We start from the raw sequence: 27,141 nt of genomic DNA, 5'->3' as shown, positions 1-27,141 counted from the left end.
CATTCTGTAGGGTTAAAATATCATTAAAAACACTTAACATCATCATCAGAATTAGACATGTGAAATAATTCACCAAACACACCGAAAACCTTTTGAGATAAAAGTTATATCAGAAATGTACAGAATTTTCCACTACCATATTATTTTCGTTTCACTGCATTTAATATGAAATGTCGGTGGATTCTAACAGATTCTTTAAATTTGAGTAGCTTGAATCAAATTGTGAAAGAAATATAATCAGTGAATCATTTTATTGCATTATAAAGCATACAATATTTATTTTGATTTATGAACTAAATATTACGAGGTTCACAAAACAGAGATACCAAAAGTACATTTTCAACACCTGATAACATTTAGGACGGACAGTGTTCTGTGAAAGTAATGATGAGTGTGATAGATAATGTTATGTAAAGTATTTAAAATTATAATGGATACGATGAACCAAGTTCCTTGTAATGTTTTGAAATGACACTGTGTGTTGTGAGTAATGTTTATAAAAGTATTTGAAATTGATAATATGTTTATGGTTAATGCTCGATAAGGTTACAGGATAGCATAATAGTTAGAATTATTTGATTCGTCAGTCAGTTATCCTCGCTATTAACGATATTTCGTCACAAGTATTTCATTCCCTTTTCCGTCTTTTAGATAACTAATTAAAAGCCAAGTCATAACTGGATTACTGAATTAACAAGCTGAAAAGTGCATATTTCTCAGTAAAGCTCCAATATTAACTATTCTGAACTGAAAACAAAAGCAAACTGATAATTTTGTAAACTGTAGTAAAAGAAAAAAAAATATCTGAAACACTGAGTATGTTTTGCAACTAGTTTGAAAGTACTTCATTCCAGGATTCTAGGGCTGAATTTCAACTAAGTTCACTGTTGTCCATTTATTCGCTTTAAAATTGAATGTAGGTTGTCATCCTGATTAACTGTTGCATGAGTGATTTAGTTTATCTGACCGAGAGAATAAAGTTAAGCCATTTGTAATTTTGTTAGTTTGTAGCTTGAGTTTCTCTAAGAAATCTTTGAAGAACAAACATTGTATAATTATACAATACGAAAATTTTCAAAAGCACAAACACAATGAAAAACTACTGTAAACTGTGAAGAGATATCTGGAAACTCAGTGGATGAAACTGGACCATTACGAAACGTGTGCGCGTAGATATATGCTGAAGTTGTTGAACGAAATGTTCGTGAAAGCGTCTTTGTAATTGACTTTCTGTACTCCGAATGTAGCATGCCTGTTGTTAACATTGACATCCATAACTATAAATTTGGTCTTAACTTTAATCCTGAACAAAGTTTTTAACTTAAAGCTACTGCGAAAAATGGCAGAAAGTGAAGCTTTTGAGAAACAAGAACCAAATATTTTTATTCAGGTTTATAAGATGTTGATTCATCTCTCACCAAACCCACATTTTGGCAGTACTCAGTTCCTTCTTGTTCACAAGCTGTGGCAGTCTTTTTGACTGACGTATCAATAAGCCGAACTCTTAAATCTTCTTGATGTTAATTAATTTTGAGGTGAAAGCAAGAGTGGACTCGACTCGTATTTCGAGGGTCGTGGGGGCGTTGTAATGTGACGGTCAATCCCACTATTCGTTGGTAAAAGAGTAGCTCAAGAGTTGGCGGTTGATGGTGATAACTAGCTACTTTCCCTCTAGTCTTACACTGCTAAATTAGGGACGGCTAGCGCAGATAACCCTCGAGTAGCTTTGCGCGAAATCCAAAAAAACAAACAAACAGAAGTAAGTGAAATATGAAGCACTTGATTAAAAAAGGGAAGATTTTTACGTTAATTAATTATGCTGTATGAATGTTATATTGATTAGTTTTTTTCACACGTATGTTCTGCTTAAATGAGGAAAGTGGGTTACACGGTTAGAAGTAATCAGATTAAGGGGTATCAAATGGAAACACAACAGAACTAAGAAAAATATTTTTATAAGGTAAAGCTCTTCACCCACTTGTACGGCATAAATTGACACAGTACAAACCGTCGTCCGTGATACTGGATAAGTATGTATTCTGTTTCCGTACTGTTTTGACATTTTTTATAACCCTTTCTTTGTCTTGAAGATCTCAGACTGAAAAGATTCACTGTCTAAACACGCTTAATAACAGACATTCCAACAAATATTTTATTTTCATCTAATTAACTAAGTTATACATATTTATAATCACTAACATAAAACGTTATAGAAGTGTCGAAAATGTTATAATTGTGAAACGTATATACATATATATATACAGAGCTGTACGTAGCACCGCTATAAATAGTAGCGTTGCTCCATTTTCCTTCCATGTAAAGCACCACTCGCCGTATTATTCATAGAAAATAAAATTATAATAATTTGTATATACTTATATAGTTTTTATGTATGTACTTATATATATATATAATTATTATGAGAAACATAATTTTTTACGTATTATTTCAGCATATTTATATGGAGTTACAAGTTGTTTTTATTCACTTCACAGTTTCACAATACTCTTCTCGTTCTGGAAAAATGTCTACGTTCTTTGTATTTGTTTATAATACTGTTGTATTTAATATTAATTAAGAATATTTATTAACTTACCTTTATGTAAAAAATTTTCTTTTAGAGGTTTTATTAAATTTATGAGCTGGACAATACTAGCAGAAACTTTTTGGCTAAATCGTTTCAGTACATAATACAAAATATTCATATGAACCACTTAGTTTATATTTCATACCGGACAATTCAATAAAGTCCCGGACGTATATAGTGTTATAAGTTGTAATTTATAACATTATATCTGTATATATTTACATTAACACTGCATTTTGCTTACGAAAAACAGTCAAACGTGTCATGTGATGCAGTTCCTGTCGTAAACTTATTAGATCATTTATTGTTATAATTATCATACTTATATATTTTTGACATTGTGTTAAGTACGATCATTGAATATATAGAAAGCTCTATGGTTATTAGCTGCTTTCCTCTATTCATTCACAAATATAGATAGGCTGTTCTAAGAAGTCTGTATTATGTTACTGTAACAATAAAGTATTACCATTTACCAATATATAAGTTTCTGCTTATCATTCTTAAATTATCCATTGATGTTATATGTATAACCTTTAAAATGCAGCGACTCTACTGTTGTAACTACATATTAATAAGTGTAACAGAGCTCTCGCTACCTCAACTTTTGAAACTGATATTTTCCATGAAAATTTGTTTTTATCATTGGATAATTTAAGAATGAAACACACATTTATTGGTGAATGTTAATACGTTATTGCTACAATAACATAATACAGACTTCTCAGAACAGCCTGTCTATATTTGTGAATGATGATAGGAGAGCAGGTAACAACTATAAAGCCTACGATGCATTCTATGATACATACACACGCACATAACTGTGCGTGCTACCTCACAGTTATAATGAAGGTAAATACACCTGAGCATTACATACTACTAGTGCGACATATTACAATGCTAACACTATTTCTCTTGTTTGTGTTGCTTTTAACACTTTACAATTTTTATTAACGAACGCTAACAACAGATGGCAGCCGCGCATCGCTGATTTGTTTTCTTTGTTGTTGTTTTTTGCGTCATAAAAATGGTAACATTTGGAAAGAGTGACAAATATGTTCATGTATTTAGTAGTTTTAAATACTTTATAAACATTTGTTGTCCCCATATCGAGCTTGCTAGTTCTTTATTATTATAAAGATTTCTTAACAACTTTATTAAATAATAATGCCAGAATTGTTTTTATTCTAATCATTGGCACAAATAATTATTCTCCAGTGGTATAACTTAATTAATATTCCTTGAAAATATTGCCTGTTTCGTCATTTCAAGGATTTAGATGTGAATCCAGTGTTTGTAAAGAACATCAAATAAATATTGTACATCAGTTTATGATGGATGATTTTTTTCCTTTTGTATTACCATAGCAACTACAAAATTGTCTGTACGTTACCATGATTCCGTGATAATTAAAGAAATTAGCTGTGTTGATGCTGTATAATGGAAGATTTTTTTCTACTTCTGTGTATCTTTGAGCCAAAAATTGACAGTATATAAAAGTTGTCAATATATAGTTCATAATTTATAGAACCATTACATGTTGTATTTTGTTTTAATATGCCCGGCATGGCCAGGTCGGTTAAGGCGTTCGACTAGTAATTTGAGGGTCGCGGGTTCGAATCCCGATCGCGCCAAACATGCTCGCTCTTTCAGCCGTGGGGACGTTATAATGTTACAGTCAATCCCACTATTCGTTGGTAAAAGAGTAGCCCAAGAGGTGGCGGTGGGTGGTGATGACTAGCTGCCTTCCATCTAGTCTTACACTGCTAAATTAGGGACGGCTAGCACAGATAGCCCTCGAGTAGCTTTGTGCGAAATTAAAAAAAAACAAATAAACAACTGTTTTAATATATTTTGCTTTTTTTTTATTTGAATTTACAAAGAATTTAGGCTCTTTGGTGGCTCGGCGGTAAACGTCAGGGCTTAAAATTATAATGTTCGAATCCTGGAATGTTGTCACTGCATAATAGCATATTGTGTTTGTGCTTAACAACAAAAACATTCTGAAATAAATACTTTAGGTGTTTGTAACAAATATATAAATATATATATGATGAACTTCCCATTTCGCACATAACAAATTAAATTTCTTCATAAATACATCAAATCACAAAAACAATTTTTATGTAACGTTGAACACATAACACAATAATTTTTATCACGTTACTTTATTGTTTTCAGATTTATTGCTATCTACGTAAGTTTATTATTTGTATGGATAAACTACGAGTAGCATAACCTAACCTCATGAGGCCCATGAAGCAATATTACATGTGGCTCTCAACTGTTTATCCACTTATGAGTGTTTGGTATATACATATCATAATGGTACCAGTGTTTTAAGAGTATTGCATAACTCATAAACATTTGTGTCAAAACGTAGCTTTTGTACGTACATATATGTGCGTGTAGAGAAAGAGAGTATATGTAAACATGTTCTGTTTTTCTTTCTTTCTAAGTTTGAGAGATGTTTAATATTATATACCCTGTACATAGAAGTTGAAAGTAATGACTACAGTCAGCATATTTATTTATCTTGAGATGAGCTGAAGATCCCAGCCTACTCTAATCATGGCTTCTTCACAAGGAAAACTTATTAAATTATTAGTGTTGCTAATGGCTTTTGTCTACAAAGAAAACTAAAAGTGGGCCTTGATAAAAAAACATAGATTATAGCCATAGGCTTCTACAGTTAAATATCTGTTTAGCTTATGTTAAAATATTTAATAATTTAATTTCTCCATAACTATTGTGAATAGCAAAAATATAAATCATCAAAATTCAGGCCTGGTATGGCGAGATGGTTAGGATGCTCGACTCCCAACTTGAGGGTCATGGGTTCTGTTCCCCGTGTTACCGAAACATGGACGTTACAATATTATGGTCAATCCCATTATTCGTTGATAAAAGAGTGGCTTAAAAGTTGGCTGTGAATGATGATGACTAGCTGCCTTGAATCAAATCTTTCACTGCTAAATTAGTGATGGCTAGCGCAGATAGCCCTCGTGTAGGTTTTCGCAAAAGTAAAAAAAAAAAAACAATATTCAGTTTACTGGTAATTCACAAAGGCAGTAAATTAACACTTGTGAACTGGAACTTTCTGTTACTTAATTTTCTTCAACATTTTATCTCAAACTGTTTGAGCAAAACTGAATTTGTTTTATTTTACAAACTTTGCAAGCAATTTTCTAAGAAGAAAGCAAAGCTGATATCTCATTAATAGATTTAGTACAATTTTCAGTTTTTGTGTTGAATATTTTTTTAATATTAAATACATGTTCTCCTTCCCCATCACTCCATTACTTTGTTCCCCACTGGATCAATGGTAAATTTGCAAAATTACGGTGATATCCGGGTTTTGGTTCTCCATGATGGACAGCGCAGATAACCTACTGTGTACCTCCAGAGCTATAAAAATTGGTAAAGCTTCAAGTTCTTCAATATGAACATATATGTATAAAATGATAATCCTAGATATCTTACATTTTGTAAGGTGTTCCATATCATAGACTATAAAATCTTCATTTTCAAAGCTTTACACGTACTCTGTATAGGTTATTTACTGTTGAATAACTAAGCGTTTTCACCAGTTTGAGTCCTTTCTGTGAGAATTTGTCTGTTTCCCTCGAACTTTGCAGTTTTGGAGCTAGTCAGGACCAAACTTAGCATTCGGATTTGAGATGACTTGGAAAGTGTCTTTGTCTATGTGGAATAGTCTTCGTAACCAAGAGGGGAATAAGAAGTGCCCAGAAGGTGTCTTAGACGTGATGGAGTGTAAAAGTTCAAGGCTTCTGAACCCGAATCTGGTATAATAGTTTTTATTCCTTGAAGCTCCAGGGTCACTGTATTTCAAACCGTGCTCCTACCCTGACTTACAAGTTAACAAATTTAGTGCACGTTTTCACGTATTTTGGGCTGGAGTTAACAACACTTTGTGTTACAGGTCTCCCCTCCCTCTTGATCTGTTAGTGGTAAGTCTGAGGGTTTATTACACTGAAAATATGGTCTCGAAACTCGCGGTGAGCACATCACAAATAGTTTATTGTGTTGCTTTGTGCTTAGCAAGAAACAAACTTATGACAAATGACTTATGACTTGGTGACGAATGTTATTGAACTTTCAGTCAAGGAAATGGTTTTATATCGATAACCTGAACTAGGCCGAAATATCAGAAAAATCCACATTTTACTTGTTGTTCTATAGGTTAAAAGTGTTATGAATGCATTTTTGCATTTATAAATCTCGCCCTTTGACCTGTCACATTGCAGAATCAGTATTTTGCACATACATATAAGTTTGAGTGTTTGAACTTATATATGCGGTTGATAGAAGAACCTTAGTGTAAAACTCGTGGGACATATTTTGATATCTAAGATAATCAATATAACGTAAAAATCACATCATTTATATCTTCTGCAGACTGACAGCAATTTAAATAATCTAATTATGAATTTGCATGTTATTTTTAATTTTTTATGCGAAACTTTTTGCAGAGAGAAATTCAGAGGATTTCATATGATATGTATGGAAATTATAGATTGCATATAGTAAGAACTTGGACTTACTGCTTCAGAAATGTTTCGTAGGTGTAAGGGATATACTAATGTATATTTATTTTAACATTGATGTTTCTTTCAGTTAAATATTTGATTAGAAATGCGTATAGCTCATACTGTTAAATGTGTATTGCGAAAGTTCTGATATTTTCTGAATTTATAGAAGATTTTAGAGCGTAAGGATCAACAGCATAAGAAGTGTGTACGTAAAATACTAGTGTATTATCGTATTATTGTCAAAACCGAAATTTCGAGAACCTCACCTACTGATCATAAAAGGTAGCCATCGCGACACGCGGAGAGACGGTATATATTGTTGGTTTGCCACAGTCTGTATATTATAAACCTTCGAATTTATAACTGTGGTAAACGATTATTAATCGAAAAACTACAGATACCTGATCAGAAATTTGTGTACATTTCGAACATTACTAACTCTTTACCTTCAGTAAATTAACTTCGGACGTTAGTATTTCTACGAAGACATCGTTTAATTTCAGCGGAGGGCCCGGCATGGCCAGGTGGGTTAAGGCTTGCGACTCGTAATCCGAGGGTCGCGAGTTCGCATCCCAATCGCGCCAAACATGCTCGCCCATTTAGCCGTGAGGGCGTTATAATGTGACTGTCAATCCCACTATTCGTTAGTAAAAGAGTAGCCCAAGAGTTGGCGGTAGGTGGTGATGACTAGCTGCTTTCTCTCTAGTCTTACTCTGCTAAATTAGGAACGGCTAGTGCAGATAGCCCTCGAGTAGCTTTGCGCGAAATTGAAAACAAACAAACAATTTCAGCGGAAAAAACTCACGTGTAAAGTGTACATATGTATCAACTTGGAATTAACTCGCTCACCGTGACCCGTTAATAAAACATTCAGTTCCAAACTAAATACAACACTCACTATTCTTAAGTTTCTAAAACTTTTGTATATAAATCATTATTTTTAATAAGTATTTGTAATAACTGTTATTACAAATTGTATTGTAGTTTGTATCTCAGAACGGTTTGTATGAGTATTAACACTGTTATTGATAAGGAGAGAACAACGTTTCGTCCTTCCTAGGTTATCTTCATGTCAAGAAAGAGTTTGAATGTGACCGTTGATGGACACGTCTTAGGGACGAGAGTATAACGGGTACGGGATTGCAGGAGGCAAAACTGGCCTTATTAAGGCTTTATGATTTAGTTGATTAAGAATATATTTAAAGTTAAAAGAGTCTTTGAAAAAGGAGACGGCTAATGTTACATATTTCGAAAATGCCCACGTTATATATTTACTGACGTTGTAGTTAAATTATCATAGGTCGACATTATGGGTCGTAGTGGACAATCAGGTTTGTGAGGTTTAGGGTTGCTGTATAGTTGTGGTGTGCGTGAGCCGTTCTTTCGTTGGTAAGAATAAATGTTTTCTGTGATTGTGTTGTTTGTTTTTTTCATTTGTGTAAGCATTTCGTTCAACTGGTTTTCACGTGTTTTTGTTGGATATTTGTTTAGTAGTTTATTCTTACCTACAAAAAACCGACTCACGCACACCACAACTATACGGCATCCCCAAACCTCACAAACATGATTGTCCACTACGACCCATAATGTCGACCTATGAATCATTTAACTACAACCTCGGTAAATATATAGCGTGGGCATTTTCTAAATACGTAACATCAGCTGACTTCTTTTTCAAAGAATCTTTTAATTTTAAATCTATTCGTAATCAACTAAATCATAAAGCCTTAATGGCCAGTTTTGATGTAATCTCCCTCTTCACAGAAGTCCTAATAACTGAAGCCTGCAAGATAGCTTTAGAACTTTATATCCAAGACCCCAACCCATTGATACACATCCCCAGCAACCAATTAGCAACCCTTATAGAATTAACTACCACCAGAACTAACTTTTTGTTCAATAATCAAAACTACTAGCAATTAAATGGCCTAAATATGGGGAATCCCGTGTCACCAATTCTAGCCAACATTTTTATGACACAATTAAATCACAAGCGATCAGTTCAGCTTTACACCACTACTATACTGGTACAGGTATGTTGATGAGACAATTGTTGGATTCACATCTACAGAACACACAGTTTTTTCAATCACGTTAACTCGATAACCCTACCATTAAGTTCACCTGTGAACAGGAAAACACTAACCAAATAGCATTTATTAAACATCAAAATCACTAGAACTGATACACAATTCAAAACGGAAATCCACAGAAAAATCACCCATACTGGATTATACATTCCTAGGGACTCAGCACATGAAACAAACCAAAAACTCGACATATTAAGACCCCAAATAAACACAGCCACAAAACTATGTTCACCTGATAAAATTAATGATGAAATCAACAAAATAAAGCAACACTTCATCAACATCAACAAATTTCCTCAAGAAACCGTGGAAAAAATTATATGCACACACCTAGACCAACAACAATAAATCCCAAAATACAACCAACTACAAAACCTTATACTGCTGCATACCATATATTCTCGACATCAGCAGAAAAATAACCAACATTTGGCAAAAACTAGTAACTATATAAAAAATACACTGACAAACACAACACCGTGATAATTTATAAAATACAATGCAACAACTGCCACGACTTTTATATTGGAGAATCAAGAAGAAAAATGGAAACTAGATTCAACGAACATAAAAAAACACCTCCACACGTTTTTAAAAACTGCAAATTAAATAAACACAACATAAACATAGAAAACAAAAAGACATTATGTAGGGAAACAAATATAAACAAACGCAAAATCAAAGAAGCACTACTAATGCAGCGACTAAAATCAAAATTAAACCAATGTAAAGTAATATATTTATATAAACCTATACTAATTAATAACCTAACATCCACCTGTAACGCCCCCTACCCGTTTATACTCTCGTCTCTGAGACATGTGACCGTCAACGGTCACATTCAAACTCTCTCTTTCTTAACTTGAAGATGACTTTGGAAGGGCGAAACGTTGTTCTCTTCTCATCAATAAAAGTGTTAATACCAGTACCAGCCGTTCTGAGATACATTTTTATTTCAAGTGGGTTTCTCGTCATCATGTTTGTTGTTTGTATATTAAAGTATATTTGTGTTAAGAATGACAAATGTTCGTAGACAAATATCATAAATTTGATGTGTATCGACATTCAATTAACTTATAAATTAATATTAAAAGTTGTGATTATTTGAAATCGTAATACTTAACATAGTAAATCGGAGACTTGTCTGAGATAAATTGTAATAACTAACACAGGCAAGTGTATTTTATGAATCTCTTAACATCCAATACGGTCTTGACTCGCAGTCGCTTTTCTTCATACAGTCTGATTAATTTTAGTTGGGACTATCATGCTGAAGAAAATATTCCAAGTAGTTTTATATAAAATTTTCAAAATTTGTGAGGGAACAATTTTTTTGTGAACTTGTCTGGACTTGTGTTCTTTTCCTGAAAGTTCTGTTGGTAATAAATACACGTTATTTAAGCACGCTTTAAATTCCGTATGTACCACAGACATTATAAGCTTTAATTATTTTTTACTCACTGCTTGGAAGCCTTGATGTATAATGTATATGGTTTAACTAAACTTGTTACAATAGTTTGGTTACCAATACAAAGGACTTTATCGTATTAGTAGGTCAAAATTATTAAGTCTTACTATCACTTAGCGTGTGGTATAGATTAAAAGTGTGTACACTCTTTTAAGCCATTAATGTGAATAAGGATGTACGTCATACAACACTAGCATCGAACCTTTAAAAAATAATTAGGATTTCCACAACCTGTTTCCTGGGAAATGAATGTTCGAGTCAGCTATACTAAAGTAAACGAAACGTTTGGATGATTGTGGTGTTCTGAAACGAAAAGGGCTTCAAACGTAAGATAATAGTTTTCGTTGTTGTTTGTTTTTTTGTTTTTTGCTTTTTCTCGTGCATAAGGCCAAAAACGGAGAGTATTTACAATTATGAATAAGTTTGCTATTATTGTTGACCTATTTTGAGGTAGTGCTACAGTAGTTAAGTAAGATAAGAGACGTCTAAAGAAAAAACTATCATCCTGACATTGAGTGTAAGAGTAGTTCCCTGTGAAGATTAATTTAGTGACAGCTAATTATAATTTAACAAGTAACAGTTTCCGAAAAACAAATAACATATTTTCAAGTCGTTGTTGTTGTTTTGAATTAAGCACAAAGCTACACAATGGCTATCTGTGCTCTGCCCACCACGGTTATCGAAACCCGGATTTTAGAGTTGTAAGTCCGCAGACACACCGCTGAGCGTCTGGGGGGGGCATTTTCAAGTCAGTGTACATAACATGTCTTATGTAATAGAATTAGTTTTTAAGTAAATATGTCTACTCATCAACAAGAAGGTTTAATATATATTGAATAGTTTCGAAATTTTGTATAAGTTCCAGACGATGACATGGATTTTGAATATTAGAGCAGGTGAAATTTAAGCTTGCTACTATATATATATTATATTGATTAGTAATGTAAATTCTAACCGAAAAGTATCTATTTGCCAAACATACATGGTATACAAAAAAAGTCTTTGTGAGAAAACGTTTAATCCAAAATATTAACCAAACATTATTAGTATTTAATCTATTTTTGTTTTCGACATACAATTTTGGGCCAGAGTGTTTATTGTTTGCCAAATTTATTTATTATCAGATGGATCTTTTTTTACCAATACAATTCTTTGAGCCAAATACTTTTTTTTTTCAAGTATAACATACACTTGTTTTGGAGTAACGTTTGTGATGCCTCTTACCAAGTTCTAGATATTAAGCAATTATGTTTTTTAATTTTGTTAATATATATCATGGTTTTACAATAACGAAAATTGTAGTAATGTTCAAATTGTGCTACTGTTCATACTCCGAATATGCACGCTTCTCTACCCCCTTGATGTTTAAATCTGTTTCATAATTTAGCAGAATAATAAACACCTTACAACTGTACTATAATAATGTACGTTATATTGATAATTTGGTATGTGAAATTATGCCACCACCTAATATTGCCTCTAATATCATTAGTACAGGCAGAAGTGTTTCTGCATTTGCTGAAATTGAAAAATGTTATGTTTTACACCGCTTTGGTTTCACGTTTTTTGCTGGTTTTCTTTAAGATTTCTGTGTTAGCTATAACATTGTGTTAAATTTGTTTATTAGTTTTAACTCGTGAAGTACCACCTGGACTTAGTTATTCGTTATTTCAGTGGTAAATACGTTTAGAATAATCATTACTAAATTGCTATCTGTTAAACCTGGGTGCAGCTTCGTGGTTAACGCGCCGGGCTGCAAAATAGAAAGATCAGAGCTCAAGCCTTGATATGTTGCTGAACAGGCTCAACACTTTCAGCTGTGGTATCATTCTAACCGTGACGGTCAATACCATTATTTATGGATAGCTGGATCTTTTAGCTGTTCAGCCATTCTGAAATAAGGATGGCAGCCTTTGAACTTGGATATTTCTAAATGGATGCCGATACCAAATCGGTATGAACTAATTCCATGACATATCTCCTTTTATCCCCTGTACTGGACTTCTATTTCATTTCTGTGTACACTGTAAAACTTCACGCGACTGTTTCAATTAATATTGCTGTATATTACATTAGCTTTATCTGGCTATATTTTCCCTTGAGTTTTCTGGTTCTAAAAGCCTTTAAACACTTGGGCTCTTATGTGATGAGCATTTAGGACATTGTTTTAATTTTAGTATAGAAAGTTTAAACTTGACGATTCTGTTGCTGTAACCAACAGGTATCAAAACCCGGTTTCTAGCTGTGTGAATCTGCAAACATATCACTGTTAAATAATTGGTTATTTGTATTTATTTGTCACATTTTGTTTTCTTTTTTTATAGAATATTGGCAAACTTTTTATATAGTATCAATGGAAACGTGCCATATGTGGAGTAGAAGAGAAAATTAAACGCAAAACGTATCACCAGCATGTTTCAAAGGCAAGAAGACAATTTATATTCCAGATTTTGTGATAGAGGGAACCAAGACTTGTTCATGCAAGCCACAAATGTATGAGATTCAAAAATTGAGTGACATACGGATAGCATTTGCTGTGAATACAAACAGCGAAGTTCAACAAGACACCTGGTGAAGCTATATCGTTAAAATATATACCATGTTATACGCAGTTGGTTTCCTTTGTTTCTGTAGTATTTGCAAATGTTTGCGAAATTTTCTTAGCATATCCAAATCAATTTATGGACATGGTGCTGATCGATTATCAAAGAAGCTCTGGGAAAAGTGAGGTGATGTCCAGCTTAAACCTGTGTAATGACATTTATAGAATGCAAAACACAATGAATAGGGCTCAATAAAAAAAAAGTGTTGATGGTTTTGTCATATCACCATTTCCAACTGAGACAAGTAGAAGCGCTATATAAAGACACATTGCCAGACGAGAAACCACCAGGGAGAAAAATGTACACAACTGTGTGAAAGCATTATATCATGTTGGCATCTGAGCAAGATTTGGTACAAGTCAAAAAGATCTCTTATGTCAGCTGCAGTCAGGTTCATATTGTCCCCATCAAATACACAATTACTTTCATGGGATGAACGTAGCGTTGAAATCGGAAGTACATAGATCACTCTGACAAAAACCACACGAAAACGGATTCCAGAATTGATGTAGATCATATGTGGAAAACTTAATGGGACAATTTGTAGGAGAACGTTTTTTTTTTAATTGGTAAATGCTTTGGCTTTCAATAGTATGAAAGCTTTGACTGCTGGGGACTATGTAGCTCGGAGTTTGGTAAATGATTCGTTTGATTGTCTGGTTTCTGTCATTGATACAGTCAATCGAAATATACAGGATGAGTAAAGAAACAAAATGCTGACTGTAAATCAACTTTTGAAACGTCATTCGGATAATGAAGCAGTACATTGTAGTGGTGATAGCGCAGAATATGATTCCCAGTATATGAATCATGCCTTGCATAAAAATACTGTTCGCCAAAATAATCTTTGTCGTACCTATTAAATTCTCTTTGCTTTCATAGATGATTTTAAAGAAAATTTTCTTACAGATCATCACCATATAATATACTTGAGAATATTCATCAGAAAATTAAGTTATACGTGGAGCATCGGATTCATGTACTCAACGGGTGGGAATTTCAAAGATAAAGCAAACAATGCTTTGTAAGAAAAAGTATGATACGACGAACTGTTTAATGGATTACAAGATGAAGTTCAACCCATTACGTTATCGTGAGAAAAACATAGAGCATAAAAGTATAAATGCTTCTAACTGTGAATTCAGGTGCAACTGTTGCAAGTGCAGCAGGCTAACTTTGATGATGTGTATAATGATCACATATCTAGTGGGGATTCGAAGCAGGATTATTTTGGTGGACTCTCAGTTTGGGAAGCTTTACTTATACAGTTGCATAAAGATTTTCCGCATATCAAGAATTTAATTATCCAAAGTAATATTACAATGGCGTAACAAATGTACGATCTTATTGTTGGAATATTACAACTGAAAGAAACAAGTCCAATAAAAGTTGTGCAATACACACACACATGTATATATATATACGCAGAATGGTAATAGTTTTATTGATGCTCATTATGCTTGTGCAGTCGCCCATGTTTTTAGATATATGAATATGGGAAATAGTGTTATATCTCCAACACTGTTATTTGCAGTGTTGGATGCAATGGGAAGTTTAAGATTTGATGTCCCAGTATTGTAAATATTCAATCGTGAACAGCAAGAAGTTTTCATGAATGCTCATGAAAAATGTAACAAGTTCTTCAAGACATCTTTTACTGGGCATAAAAACATAATTATTGATAAAAATGGAAAAGATCATGTCAAAGAATACTCCAACTTCCCATCAGTTGCAGTGGCGTAAATGCAGCCAGATTTGATGGAAACTCATAAAGAGTTGCAGAAAACGGATCTCAAATTGAAGTTTGACATGAAGGCAAAGCCGAACTAGAGGATGAGCATGTAGATCAAATCGAACCTGAAGTTCAGAACACTAATGCATACAGTATGGCAATCGCTAATGGGCAATGCATCCATGGCAATCGCTAATGGGTAATGCATCCATGGAGATAATCTCGTCCTTGATATGGAAAAATTGAGGATGAGGACTTTGAATTTACTGATGCGAATGATAGATATGATACCAATGACGAAATTCATGATGAATGCGATGTCATGGACGATGAGATAAGTTAAGCAAGTGATGAAGAGGGCAGCTCATTACCCTAGGAAATTATTATATCTTGTACAAAAATTGCAATAGTTCCATCAGCTGAAATACAGCGCCAATGTCACCAATGAAAGAAAAGGGGAGAATAACGAAGAAACTCCAGATCTTATGGTACTCATTAATGACATAGTTTGTAACAGGAAATTTTCCTCACCGACATTTCGTGAAAGTAATAAATGAAAAGGACCACTAGATCAGCGTGGTGCCATACCATTTGCAATGTTGGATACAAAGAGACTACTGGATGGAGAATCTGTTTAATTTATTCAACATATCGATGATGGTAATTTAGGTAGATCGCATGATCATAAAACTGTTGTAACAATGAATATTTTAGAGTGTGTACACTTATTTTTTATCACTTTGTGTGGAGGAAGAATCATTACAACCTGAAATATTTTTAAAGGAGGGGCCAGCAAAAAAAAAGAGAAATCCCTCGTCTTAACACATACAAAGGTGTACTACAGCAGCCTAATTTCTTTTTGAAAAACAGTGGTTTTGTTTTCATCGTTGAGTGTGCTTTTCTTTTATCCACGATCATACATTGTTGCCCAGCTCTACAGTTTCCTTTGTTGCAAAGTTTCTAGGAGGAACATCGAGGCTTATCTTAGTCCACATACATTGACAGCCTTTCCAGTATAGAAATATTTTGGCTTTCAAAGCCAAATACATAAAGATCCATGGCTGTGCAGTCAAGTAACTTCACAGATATGTTGGCAAGGGATCACCATGGCTACTGATCCAATTATAAGTGATGCTCTAAATTTAATGTGTGATACGATGCTTTCGTTTAATGTAACATTTTCATGTTGTGGACATAATGTGCAGGAAATCCATCACCATAACAGATGTCACTACTTTTCTTAAAAACTAGTTACGTCAGCTTACTGTCACTATGATATGTGTAAATTTGTTATGGTATAAATAAGAAACCTATAGCAACTATATAGTAGAAGAAAACTTTCCCTTCTTTACATTCTGTATGTTATGTTCGAACGTTGTTATCGATTTGTGGCTAATCAAACTTCCGTAGTCTCTAGTTTATTTTCATATTTGTTCAAGTGTTTACAACTACGCCTTAGCCAATGTTGTAACAAATATTATGAAAGAAACTCGCTAAATTAAAAAAAACAACAACAAATTATGTGGGGATGAAGGTGGACATATTACTTGATCTGACTATCAATTAAAAAGTAGACTAATCTGTCTCGACTTTACATCAAGAATAAATTCCCTGCATTATTGGCATCCCTACATTGTCTATTAAAAGTTTGGTGTTTGAATAGAATCTCAGTTTTACCATTGTATCTTTTCTTTAGTTAACTTTAGAATCAGGGATGGAACTCTGAATCAAATTCGAATCGATAAACTGATAGTTTTTTATGAATTCAAATCAGAAAAAATCGAATCGAGAAAAATGTAAAAACTTAAATTCAAATTCGAAATGGAAATAAAATTATATAAAAAACTGAAATTTGAACTTGAACCAATAAAAAAAGTATAGTTTTGTATTTCGGTTTTTCATGGGAAACTTTTGAATATCTAACTTTTCATTGATAGGGGATCATTTGTTATTCCCCAATAGACCTAAATTCTCAAGTCAGACTGGGCCTTTCATTTGTGTTCGGGTTCCCATTATATCATTCATCTGTCTTTTTCCCTATGTTCATATTGATATCATCAGCCCCCCTCCCTTAATCTGTCCTACTGTATTAAACCTCTAAGTGGAATGGTATTCTTATAAATCTTTGTTCGGCATCCATTGTTGTAAGTTCTTAATTTTTTAATGAGGCTGCTGCTACCTGGAAAGTGACCACTGACTGTATTTGTAGATGTGGCGACACGAAACAAAATCGAGAAGGAAGCGGCGTCTTCAAACCTTTTTGGGGATTATAAAAATGACCTTGTTGAGAGAATGACCAGTTGCTTACCTTTCTAAATCATAGATCAGTATATAATTAGAATTTGACCTCATTAAACCTAAAATCGGTTTCCTTTGATGGCGATATATCAGTCTTAAAGGAGGCTTGCTAATTAGAAATGGAAAAAGGGCTATCAAATTACCCATGATCATGAATGAATACTCAGTTACTGTCATTTTGACCAAATTCATATTGCTGTGAATCTGGTAAAAGTGTTTGATTCAGCAGTATCATTCTAGATTGTTCTTATTTGTTGTCTTTGGTATCTTGAATTAATTAACCTGTTATTAATGTGAATAATTCTTATAGCATCCGAAGAACAAGATGAAACATTATAAAGAGAAAAAATAAAATGTCCTATTAATGGTGCATTATTAAAACCCGGATGCAACTTTAAAGGCAGTATTTTTCACTGTAGCCTATCAATGGAATTATGAACTTTTAGTGTGTTATAAATGATTACCTACTATAAAGATTTGAGAAATTATGAAGTTACATGAAATATTTGTTTTTGAGATATTAAACTCAGACGCAACTCAGATGCTAAATAGCACCTTTGGAGAGCGTGATCCCCCCAAAACTGGGATGCATTACTGCTGGGTCCAGTGGATGATAAACAACACTTTTGGCAGTTAAGTGTAATCTAGGTTTATTTTTAATGATATGTATATTTCTTAGTTGTCGTGGTATAAATTAAATGAACCACTTTTAGAGAAAACTGAGGGGGTAAAACACACATACACTGTTTATATACATACACAGAGCAGTGTACATGTATTTGTTCAGTAATTTCATTATTACTTTATTAACAGTATTGAGGAATCTTTGTTGATATCTATGTCAGAATCTTATTTCATGGAAAAGTCCGTTAGATTTTAGAAATTCAAAGTTGGCTGGTTAAGACGTATATCATTACATCGATTCGTAACAGAAAATTTTCATGAATATGTTTATTCATTCAACAAATGAGCATATTTAACTTAACACCAACATAGATTTGTATAAGAGTCGAAATGGTACTACATCCTTCTTCAATCGTGTTTTTTATTTCTTTGACTTGGGATCCACAAAAAACTCGACTTCATATTGTCAGCATAATAATTTTTTTTTAAATGTTGACAGCATTCTTGATCTTGATATGGTCACTATATCTGCATAAATGAATCCACTACGTTTTTATGTCTTTTTGCTTCGGAAACCGAAAGTAACAAATCTCCATTTTCACTCGTTCTTATTGATATATTCGTACAAAGCACAATTACTTGGCAGGTTAGATTTTTTTTTTTGTGTTCTAACAAAACGACTGATAATTAAAATATGTTCCTTTGTAACATTTTTATAGTATGATATGACACAAACTAGGCCATGATATATCAAGGGAAATTTTGTGGAGTGAGCCAACTGGGCCTAACTAAGGGGAGTACTTGACGTCACTAAGCTTCACCCATACCCGACCGAACTGTCAAAGAGAGAGAGAAAGTGGCAGGAGTTTCGGCTTGAAGTTATCTTGCCTCAAGCCGAAGCTCAGGATCAGATATGACCGGGTGCGCTCAGAAATTTTGTTTCTTTTCGGCAAACTGTAAAATCTACGCGCCGGGCTATATATAATCACTTCAGCGCTCATCTGCTGTAGAGGAAGCTAGAGAGAAATAGTGAACATTACTTAGTCCATTTGTATCATATCGAAGAAGCCTCTTCCTTTACATATTTTGTTTGGTCGCTATTTTTTACGTTATTCCATTCTTTTCAAATATGGGACGTCACAAAACGTAACGAACTATATTCATATTTCACAATCGTTGGTTCTCGCGAACACGCAAAAGCAATTTGTAATGTAAGTGGTTGCACTATAGTTTTGAAGCATCCTTGTGCTTCTAACAGCAAAACATCTGGAAAGACACCATAAAGCAGAATTTAAAACTCTAGTAAAAAGACGCGAACCTTCAACGATGAAAAGATCACTCCCGCAAAATGAGAAGACTCAAGACCACAGTGACGTCAACCAAGCGTGAAAAACCATTCACGAGTTTTTGTGCAACAATAAATATTCCAAATGGGCATAAAAACGTTTAATAATACTATGATTGAGTTGGTAACCCTAAATAGGAGACCTACCTTTTTGTGCAGTAAAGGACAGTGGCTTATGTAAAATAATCGATTCACTTAAACAGATGCTTAACACAACAACGGATCGGAAGAAAATTTCGATATTAGTTGATAAAAAAAATTATAGGAATTGTGAAGTAAATAAGTTAAAAGCTGAAAAACAGAACGTTTTCACTGAAAATTAATTGTGCATCTCGTCTGAATAGATCTGTGCTAGCTATTAATAACCAAGTCATTATTGTTTGTTTTAAATTTCGCGCGAAGCTACTCGAGGGCTATCTATGCTAGCCGTCCCTACTTTAGCAGTGTAAGACTAGAGGGAAGGCAGCTAGTCATTACCATCCACCGCCACCTCTTGGGCTACTCTTTTACCAAAGTCATTAATAGATACTTTCTTCAAATAAGAACGTTAGCTGTAATAAAATTATTTTCTGCTCATTCAGGTGAAAACATCAAATAAATAGTAATAAATGTGTTACCGACATACAACTTAAATGTAAATCAAGTGTATTCTATCACTACTGATAATGCTAGAAATATGGTTAAAGCTATGGGATTGATTTCCGGTGAAGGAAACGAGACTGCTAGTGATGAAAGTGATATAAGCGAACTAGATGATTATTTAACTAGACAGTGTTTTTTTCTGTTTAATGTGCTACTTACACTTTGCAACTTGCAGTAAAAAATGCTTTAAATGGAGGACTGTGAATAAGTACTGTACAAATGTATCTCAGGTGCAAAAACTGTGAACTCCAGCTTAATAGCAAATTATGTGGAATGAATCCCAAACTTAAACTTCAAATAACTTTGGAATCTGAAGAGCAGATGGCATCCAGTACATCAGAGGATAAGATGGAGAACATGCTTAGTGTGGCTGTACAAAGTAAGAAAAACTTGAGTACTCCAAAAAAGACCATTTCTTTGGTTCTGAAGGACTTTGTGAATACTGAAAGAATTCCAGCAGAAACAGTCTAATTTTATGGTGAAATTCAATGAAGATAAAACATGAAGACTTGTACAAATTGACTATAGTTACGTTTGTTGTCCCAGTGACACAAGTCAGTGTAAAAAGGTTATTTTATGCTTTTGGAATGACTTAAAGTTCTCAAAGAAACAATTTGTTGCCTCAAAACATTGAGAATTTTGTAGTTGTTCATTCTAATTTCAACTTGTAAGCTTTTGTTATATAATGCTTGTATTTTTATGTAATAAAGGAATTGCATTAGAAACCCATTTTTACTATTATTTTGTTAAAAACTTGATATCCTTCTAAAAGTACAAATTAAAAAATATTAAAGAGTTTAAATAAAATAATAAAAAATAAATAAAAAGTATCGGAAAGAATGAGTGGTTTTCCATTAAATACATTGGTTTTATTAAGATTGATCTTAAATGAGTATTTATAAAGATTGTAATTGAACAGAAGCAAAAACAAGAGTAAATAGGAGGAGGCAAACTCAGTGCTTCATCCCCAGAAAGAGAGAAGAAATGGGACAGGAGAAGAAAAAAGGATAAAGTTGCCAAAATATGGCATTTTTAAAGATTAAATAAATAAAACACTTGTATATGGAGATGAAAAAAATATCATTCAAAAATAGGTGTGAATGCAAATATATAATAAAGTCACAAGTTACCAAACAGGTGCATACTGCTGCAGAGGAAATTAATAACCATTTTAAAGAAATATGAAAAACTGGTATTGAACTGAAAATTGAAATCATTTTTTCAAATTTTAAACTGAAATTGAAAGCTTGAATTGAATTATTTTCAATTTCCCATCCGTGTGTTGAATACTACTTTTATGGTTTGTTTGTTTGTTACATGAATTTTGTACAAAGCTACACGAAGGCTGTCTGCACCAGCCATCCCTAATTTAGCATTGTAAGACTAGAGGGAAGGCAACAAGTCATCACCACTCACTGCCAACTCTTAGAATATTCTTTTACCAATGAATAGTGGGATTGACTGTAACATTATAATGCTCCTACGGCTGAAAGGACGAGCATGTTTGGTGTGATGGGGATTTGAACCCATGACCCTCAGATCACAAGTCGAGCTTCATCACCATCTTGCCCTACATTTATGATTGGAAATTCTGGTTCTGTTTGTCTTGCCAGTTAGGAAGCCAATAATGTAAGGATTTTATTCTCCCTGTAAAGTCAACATGGTTTAGTCTGGTGTGTGATCATTAGCCGATCAAGTGGTATGTTTATTTCCACCCCTATCTTGTCTGATTCCTTTTTTTCGAGTTCAGTAGCAAACCCTACATAGCTTTATTATTTGGCAATAATTGTTTTTCTTATTACTCGTTTGTTTATTTTTTGTATAAAATGGTATACATGGGTTATAAAATTATAGAGTATATTATAAAGCTATATAAATTTTGCATAGAATAATGATAAAATAGGTTATCAAAGATCATGAAAACTGTTTTTCTCTATCAAATGGTGATAAAAGTACAGCTACTGCTAGAACTAGGTATACACTAGACCTGGTGAAAAATGATGATAGTGAATGAAAATAAGAAATCTCTGTTTTGGTCATTTGGAAATTTTTGACTTTGGGATGTTTTGGATAATTGAAAAGTGGCATGTACACCATAGATAGAGTTATTATGCCATATTTAGCCTTTGGTGATCTATAGAGAAGGAAATCCATATGGCTTGACTCTGTGCTATCTTTACATTGAGAGTGATAGTGCACATTCCAATAAATTTCTATCTCTTTTGTACAGTTTATATCAGATTTTCTCTTACCAGAAATGGATTATACTGTTGAAGCACTGAGAACATTCTGTTGAAAAAGTCAGATTTTTTATAAACTTTTCCAATTTTACAGCTGACGAGCAAAATAATAGGCAGGCAAAGAATGATTTATAATGTAGAGAAAAGGTTTTATTGCTGATGGAACCTACTACATGTTTGGACAGAAAATTGTCTGTTGAGACATGTAGTATGTTTCATCAGCAATAAAACTTTTCTCTATGTTCATAACTCATTGTTTGCCAATTTTGTTATTATACTAATATAATGTACTTCCTTACTCTGGCTGATGAGCATGAACTTATTAATTCCATTGCTCTTTTAAAATTATTTTCCTGTGAATTGCTTTATATTCTTGTTGTTTAGTGGTCATATAGGCTTATAATTTATAAAATAGATAATAAATGTAATAAAAATTGAATTATCAATGTGTATTTTTCTTTGTGAACTACATGAATAGTATTAGACATATTGTTGACTATACAGTATTAATTTGAGCACTCCACTGAATTTTTCAGAAATCCAATTTCCCTTATCCCATTGGAGGGCCAGTATGGAAACAATTTATCTGGGCAATGCTCTCAGCAATAAGACTAGGGAACAGATCATGCACTTGTTGTCTTATTTTACAAGTGAAAAAATTCACTGTGAATTAACTTGGTGCACAATTAGCTGTGATATGTGCAACTTGTTAATAATCACTTTGTGAGTTGTTAATAACCAGTCTATATATTTTCCTTTTTCTGTAGTTGGACAGGCTCAACTCATTCACTACCAAAACCACTGAAAGTATCTATATCCCCAGAAGAACATCAGCTGGTGAGGAATGACTCTTCTGTACATATTTCCACCAGTTCAATTAATATGCCTGGAAAGTCCATAGATGTGACAACTACCAACCCAGCCAAGCAAGGTAAGAAATCTGATAGATAGGCTTAATCAGGCATCCCAAGATAAATTTGTTCTATGCTTTAAAAAGACAAAAGCATTTAATACAGTTCAAAGTTTAAATCCCCATTCAATGCAAAAATAAAACAAAATTCTCTCCTAATTGTTTTGTAAATTATAAGATTTAAAAATATATTTCCAAGTGAATGTGCAACTCTTCCTATTTATATCAAAACAATACAGTATTTCAGAACTACATTAATAACTCTTGTATTTTTCATTTAGTTGTTTCAAAGAGAAAACTCAGTTGATGGACTACATATTTTCTTGAGCCATTAATGTTTCTGGCAGAAACACGGGGAAACTCACCTATTAGCTGACTATTACAAATCCGCTTTTAGCGATTTAAACTCAGTAGATTTCGACACACAACACCAACACCATGTCAACAACTACATAAATGCAAACCAAGCTTCATTCTCACCAGGATTTCCCGGAGAGACACTAGAAGCATACCCAAATTCAATCAATAGAAAAATAACCATAACCGAACTAAAGATTAATATCAAAAACTTGAAGAACACTTCCCCCCGGACATGACCAAATACCAAATATTATTCTCAAAAAAAGTTCCACTCTCCTACTACAACACCTCACAAACATCATGAACATTTCATTAGCGACAGGGTATTACCCTGACACGTGGAAAAAAGCCATCATAACAACGATCCCCAAGAAACAAACTAACAGAACAAATCCAGATAATTTCCGCCATCAGTCTGTTAAGCTGCCTTGGCAAACTGATGGAGAGAATTATCTCCAACCGTCTCCTCCATTTTTAAATCAAACAACATCCTTCCAGAATCTCAAAATGCCTCCAGAAAAATAGACAAACAACAGATCACCTCACACGACTCACGAATCAATATACAAAGCTTACAACAACAATCAAGTAACCATCGGGTATTCCTAGATGTCAAAAAAGCATTCGACAGCGTTTGGCACAATGCCATCATATACAAACTAAACCACCTACAAATAAATCCTACGATAGTCAAATGGATTTCAAATTTTTTAACCAATAGAACAGCACAAGTAAAAGTCAATAAAACCATATCCAAATTATTTAATATAACGGCAGGAGTGCCCCAAGGATCAGTCCTCTCTCCACTTCTTTACATAATTTTCGTCAGTGACATACCTTTTCCAAATCTAACATACACACACATTCACAATACGCAGACGACATCGCAATCTGGAGCACCTCAGAAACCCAGTAATGGCCATGTCTGCATACAAGAATCACTAAACAACGTCTCAACATGGAGCAACAAGTGGAGGGTCGTGTTAAATCCGACAAAAACACAAACAATCACCTTCTATAGAAAACTAAAGAAGCAAAGAAAAAATCTAGAAAAAATAAATCTATCACTTGGAAACACAACCATTAACATGAGCAAAAACATCACATTCCTTGGCGTCACTTTCGACACAAAACTAACATGGAAGAAACACATAAACAATATACACTCATCAATAAGAAAAGGATTTCATATCTAAAGACTATAACTGGTAAACAATCAAAATGCACATCGAACACCATTATACAAATATACAAGGCTTACATCCGTCCACTAATAGAGTAATGGATGTCAAGTAACATACAACATGTCAAACAACACACTCCAAAAAATCCAAGTGCAACAAAACAAAATATTAAAATCCGCATTCAGTTTACCATCTTTTACACCAACAAATTATCTACACCAAATTAGTAATTTACCAACTATAAGAGATAGAATAACAGAACTTTCTATGAAATATTATCGAAAAGCAGAAAACAGAAACAAACTAACGGCATCACTACACAAATTATCAAGTGCACCAACAAAATACATATCACCATACAACATATTTCAAGAATCACAATCCACTCAACAAAGAGTCTAAATACATAAAAACTATGTTATTAACATGAATTCCTTTTTTTTTCAGGTACAGGGCACACGACAGGCAAAACTTTCGGCGCCTGTCGTGGTGAAAGTGGGTTTTCTCGGGTACTCCCGTTTCCCCACATCAAAATCTTCAGGCATTGGATTTCTAGATCCCAGCCCAGGCAACCTTTTGCCCGACCCAGAATCGGGCGTTTGATTTGATCTGAACTTGAATGAATTACATTCATGTTCACATCTACCCAACTTTTCTTTTCGAGACAGGTCCGACCTTTCCTTCTTTCCACTGCTACCTTTGCCTCCACCCAAAAGACCATTTAGAGACATTCCCCACCCAAAAGTCAAGAATAATAACGATAATTAATTTATTAAAATAATAATAATAAAAAAAAAAAACACCACTTAATCCTAATAACAATCCACGAAGGGGACTAAGAGGAACTACAAAGTTCCTGAACACCCCAGTTGGAGAGAGAACTCTTGGTTTCTCTCTCTAAACTGAACCCCTGCCACGTTAGTTTAGTTTTAGTTTTAGTTTCTGGCAGATTTAATCTCATTTGACTTTAGAAAGTCTATGTCAATTTTAAGATTTTTTTTACATTCATTTTAAATTATTTTAACTGGTCTTTTGTAATAGAAAATAGTTTTTATTTTTTAATTATATATATATAAATTGTCATTTTGTTAAGAACGTAACAAATTCATGACATGAATTCTGTGTTAATATTTTGTAGAAGACATTCTAAGTCCAAAAGAGTGTCCAGTCCAAAGAAGTGAAGATTCTGGGCTGGGAACAACAAGTAACCTTCAAACAAGCCCTAGGAAACAGCCTGGCCAACTTACTATGGACATAAAACAACGACCCATATCTTGCAGCAGTTCATTCCTAGGATCTTGTTCAAGTCTGGCCAACACACCCACCTTGGAAAAGAATGGCCAGTGTGGTTGGAAGAAAGAGGGGTGAGTTTGTACTTGGTTAAAATAATTTTGTAATTGTAAAATATATTTATGATATTTCAAGCATACAATTATATATATGTTGTTTTTTTACTAAATAGAATATTCTTGATTTTTTTGTTTTTGCAGGTTTTCATGTGAGTATACTACTTCTTTACCATATAGTTTACTTGTGAATATACTTTATTATAAAAGTAATATGAGAAGCTTATTCTAGGTGTTTTTCCTTCTGAACTATTTTTTTTTCATTAAATATGGCATCTTTTATAAGAGTTTATTTGTGTTCTGTATTTGATTAATAAGAACTGACACTGGTTAATATTTATCATAATTGTGATTTGGCATCTTTTAATGTAAAAGATGAATATCATCTTAGGAAGCCATCATTGTAGATACTACCAAATATCCAACTATAATAAATGAAATACAAGTATCTGTATGTGTAAGCATTTAGTTTTACTTTGAGAACATATTTTCGGGTTCGAGACATTTTACATGTTTATTGATTTCATTCTGATCTAATGCCAATTTTTTTACATTGCTGAGCATATATGAAAAAAAGACCTACAAAGTTGTATTAGAAAAATATGTGATCTAAAGTTGGACACAGTTACTTATGGCTTTGCATTTACTTACATAAAGAATAAATATTTTGATGTATATATGGACAATGTTTTAAGCTGTTATATTGTTTATGACTTGTAACCCATATTTGAAGTTTTAATTTTATTGAGTATACTTTGTTCTATTTTTTCTAAATTATGATTTCTTTTTGTCTAGGGATGGCTTAGTGAAGATGTTGAGTGCTATTTATGCTAAACTTTTGGTTGTCATGGGAATATGTTTCCCTCTTGGTGAAGTCATTTCACGTCAGATTCCTATTTCTTATTATGAGGCATGTATATGCTCTAAGATGTTAAAGATGTGAAATATATTACACCTTTTCCAAAAATAAACATTGTATATTTAGTGAAAAAGAGTACTATAAATTTGTGTCTAAAACTACACTGAACCAATAGTTATTTCATTTAAAATTTTATAAAAATAACCACTGATTCTGTTTTGTTTAAATAAATGTTTTACATATGAATACAGTAAATAGATAAATTAGTGAATATAGATGAATATTGCATTAATATTAATA

The 27,141-nt window shown here is 33.2% G+C and overlaps 2 protein-coding genes across 6 annotated transcripts in view; one reads left to right on the top strand and one right to left on the bottom strand.

Moving 5' to 3' along the window:
* Positions 1-27,141, bottom strand: part of LOC143240132 (uncharacterized) — a 134,522-nt gene that overhangs the window by 41,821 nt on the left and 65,560 nt on the right. The gene's annotated exons all lie outside the window — the stretch shown is intronic.
* LOC143240129 (proton channel OtopLc-like) overlaps positions 1-27,141 on the top strand; it is a 67,214-nt gene that overhangs the window by 19,754 nt on the left and 20,319 nt on the right. Inside the window, exons 1-4 of one of the 3 annotated variants that reach the window (XM_076482061.1) lie at positions 10,055-10,189; positions 22,950-23,113; positions 25,775-26,000; positions 26,778-26,892. In XM_076482061.1, the coding sequence (XP_076338176.1) occupies positions 23,065-23,113; positions 25,775-26,000; positions 26,778-26,892 (390 nt within the window). In that variant the 5' untranslated portion in view covers positions 10,055-10,189; positions 22,950-23,064. Of the gene's footprint in view, positions 1-10,054; positions 10,190-10,897; positions 11,025-22,949; positions 23,114-25,774; positions 26,001-26,777; positions 26,893-27,141 lie in introns of those variants that run through there. The other 2 variants (XM_076482060.1, XM_076482058.1) reach the window with 2 other exon arrangements.

The sequence above is a fragment of the Tachypleus tridentatus genome, chromosome 13 (genome assembly GCF_004210375.1).
Source record: "Tachypleus tridentatus isolate NWPU-2018 chromosome 13, ASM421037v1, whole genome shotgun sequence".
Classification (NCBI taxonomy): Eukaryota; Metazoa; Arthropoda; class Merostomata; order Xiphosura; family Limulidae; genus Tachypleus; species Tachypleus tridentatus.
The sequence above is the reverse complement of the archived record's forward strand: the minus strand, read 5'-3'. Positions and strand labels throughout refer to the sequence as shown.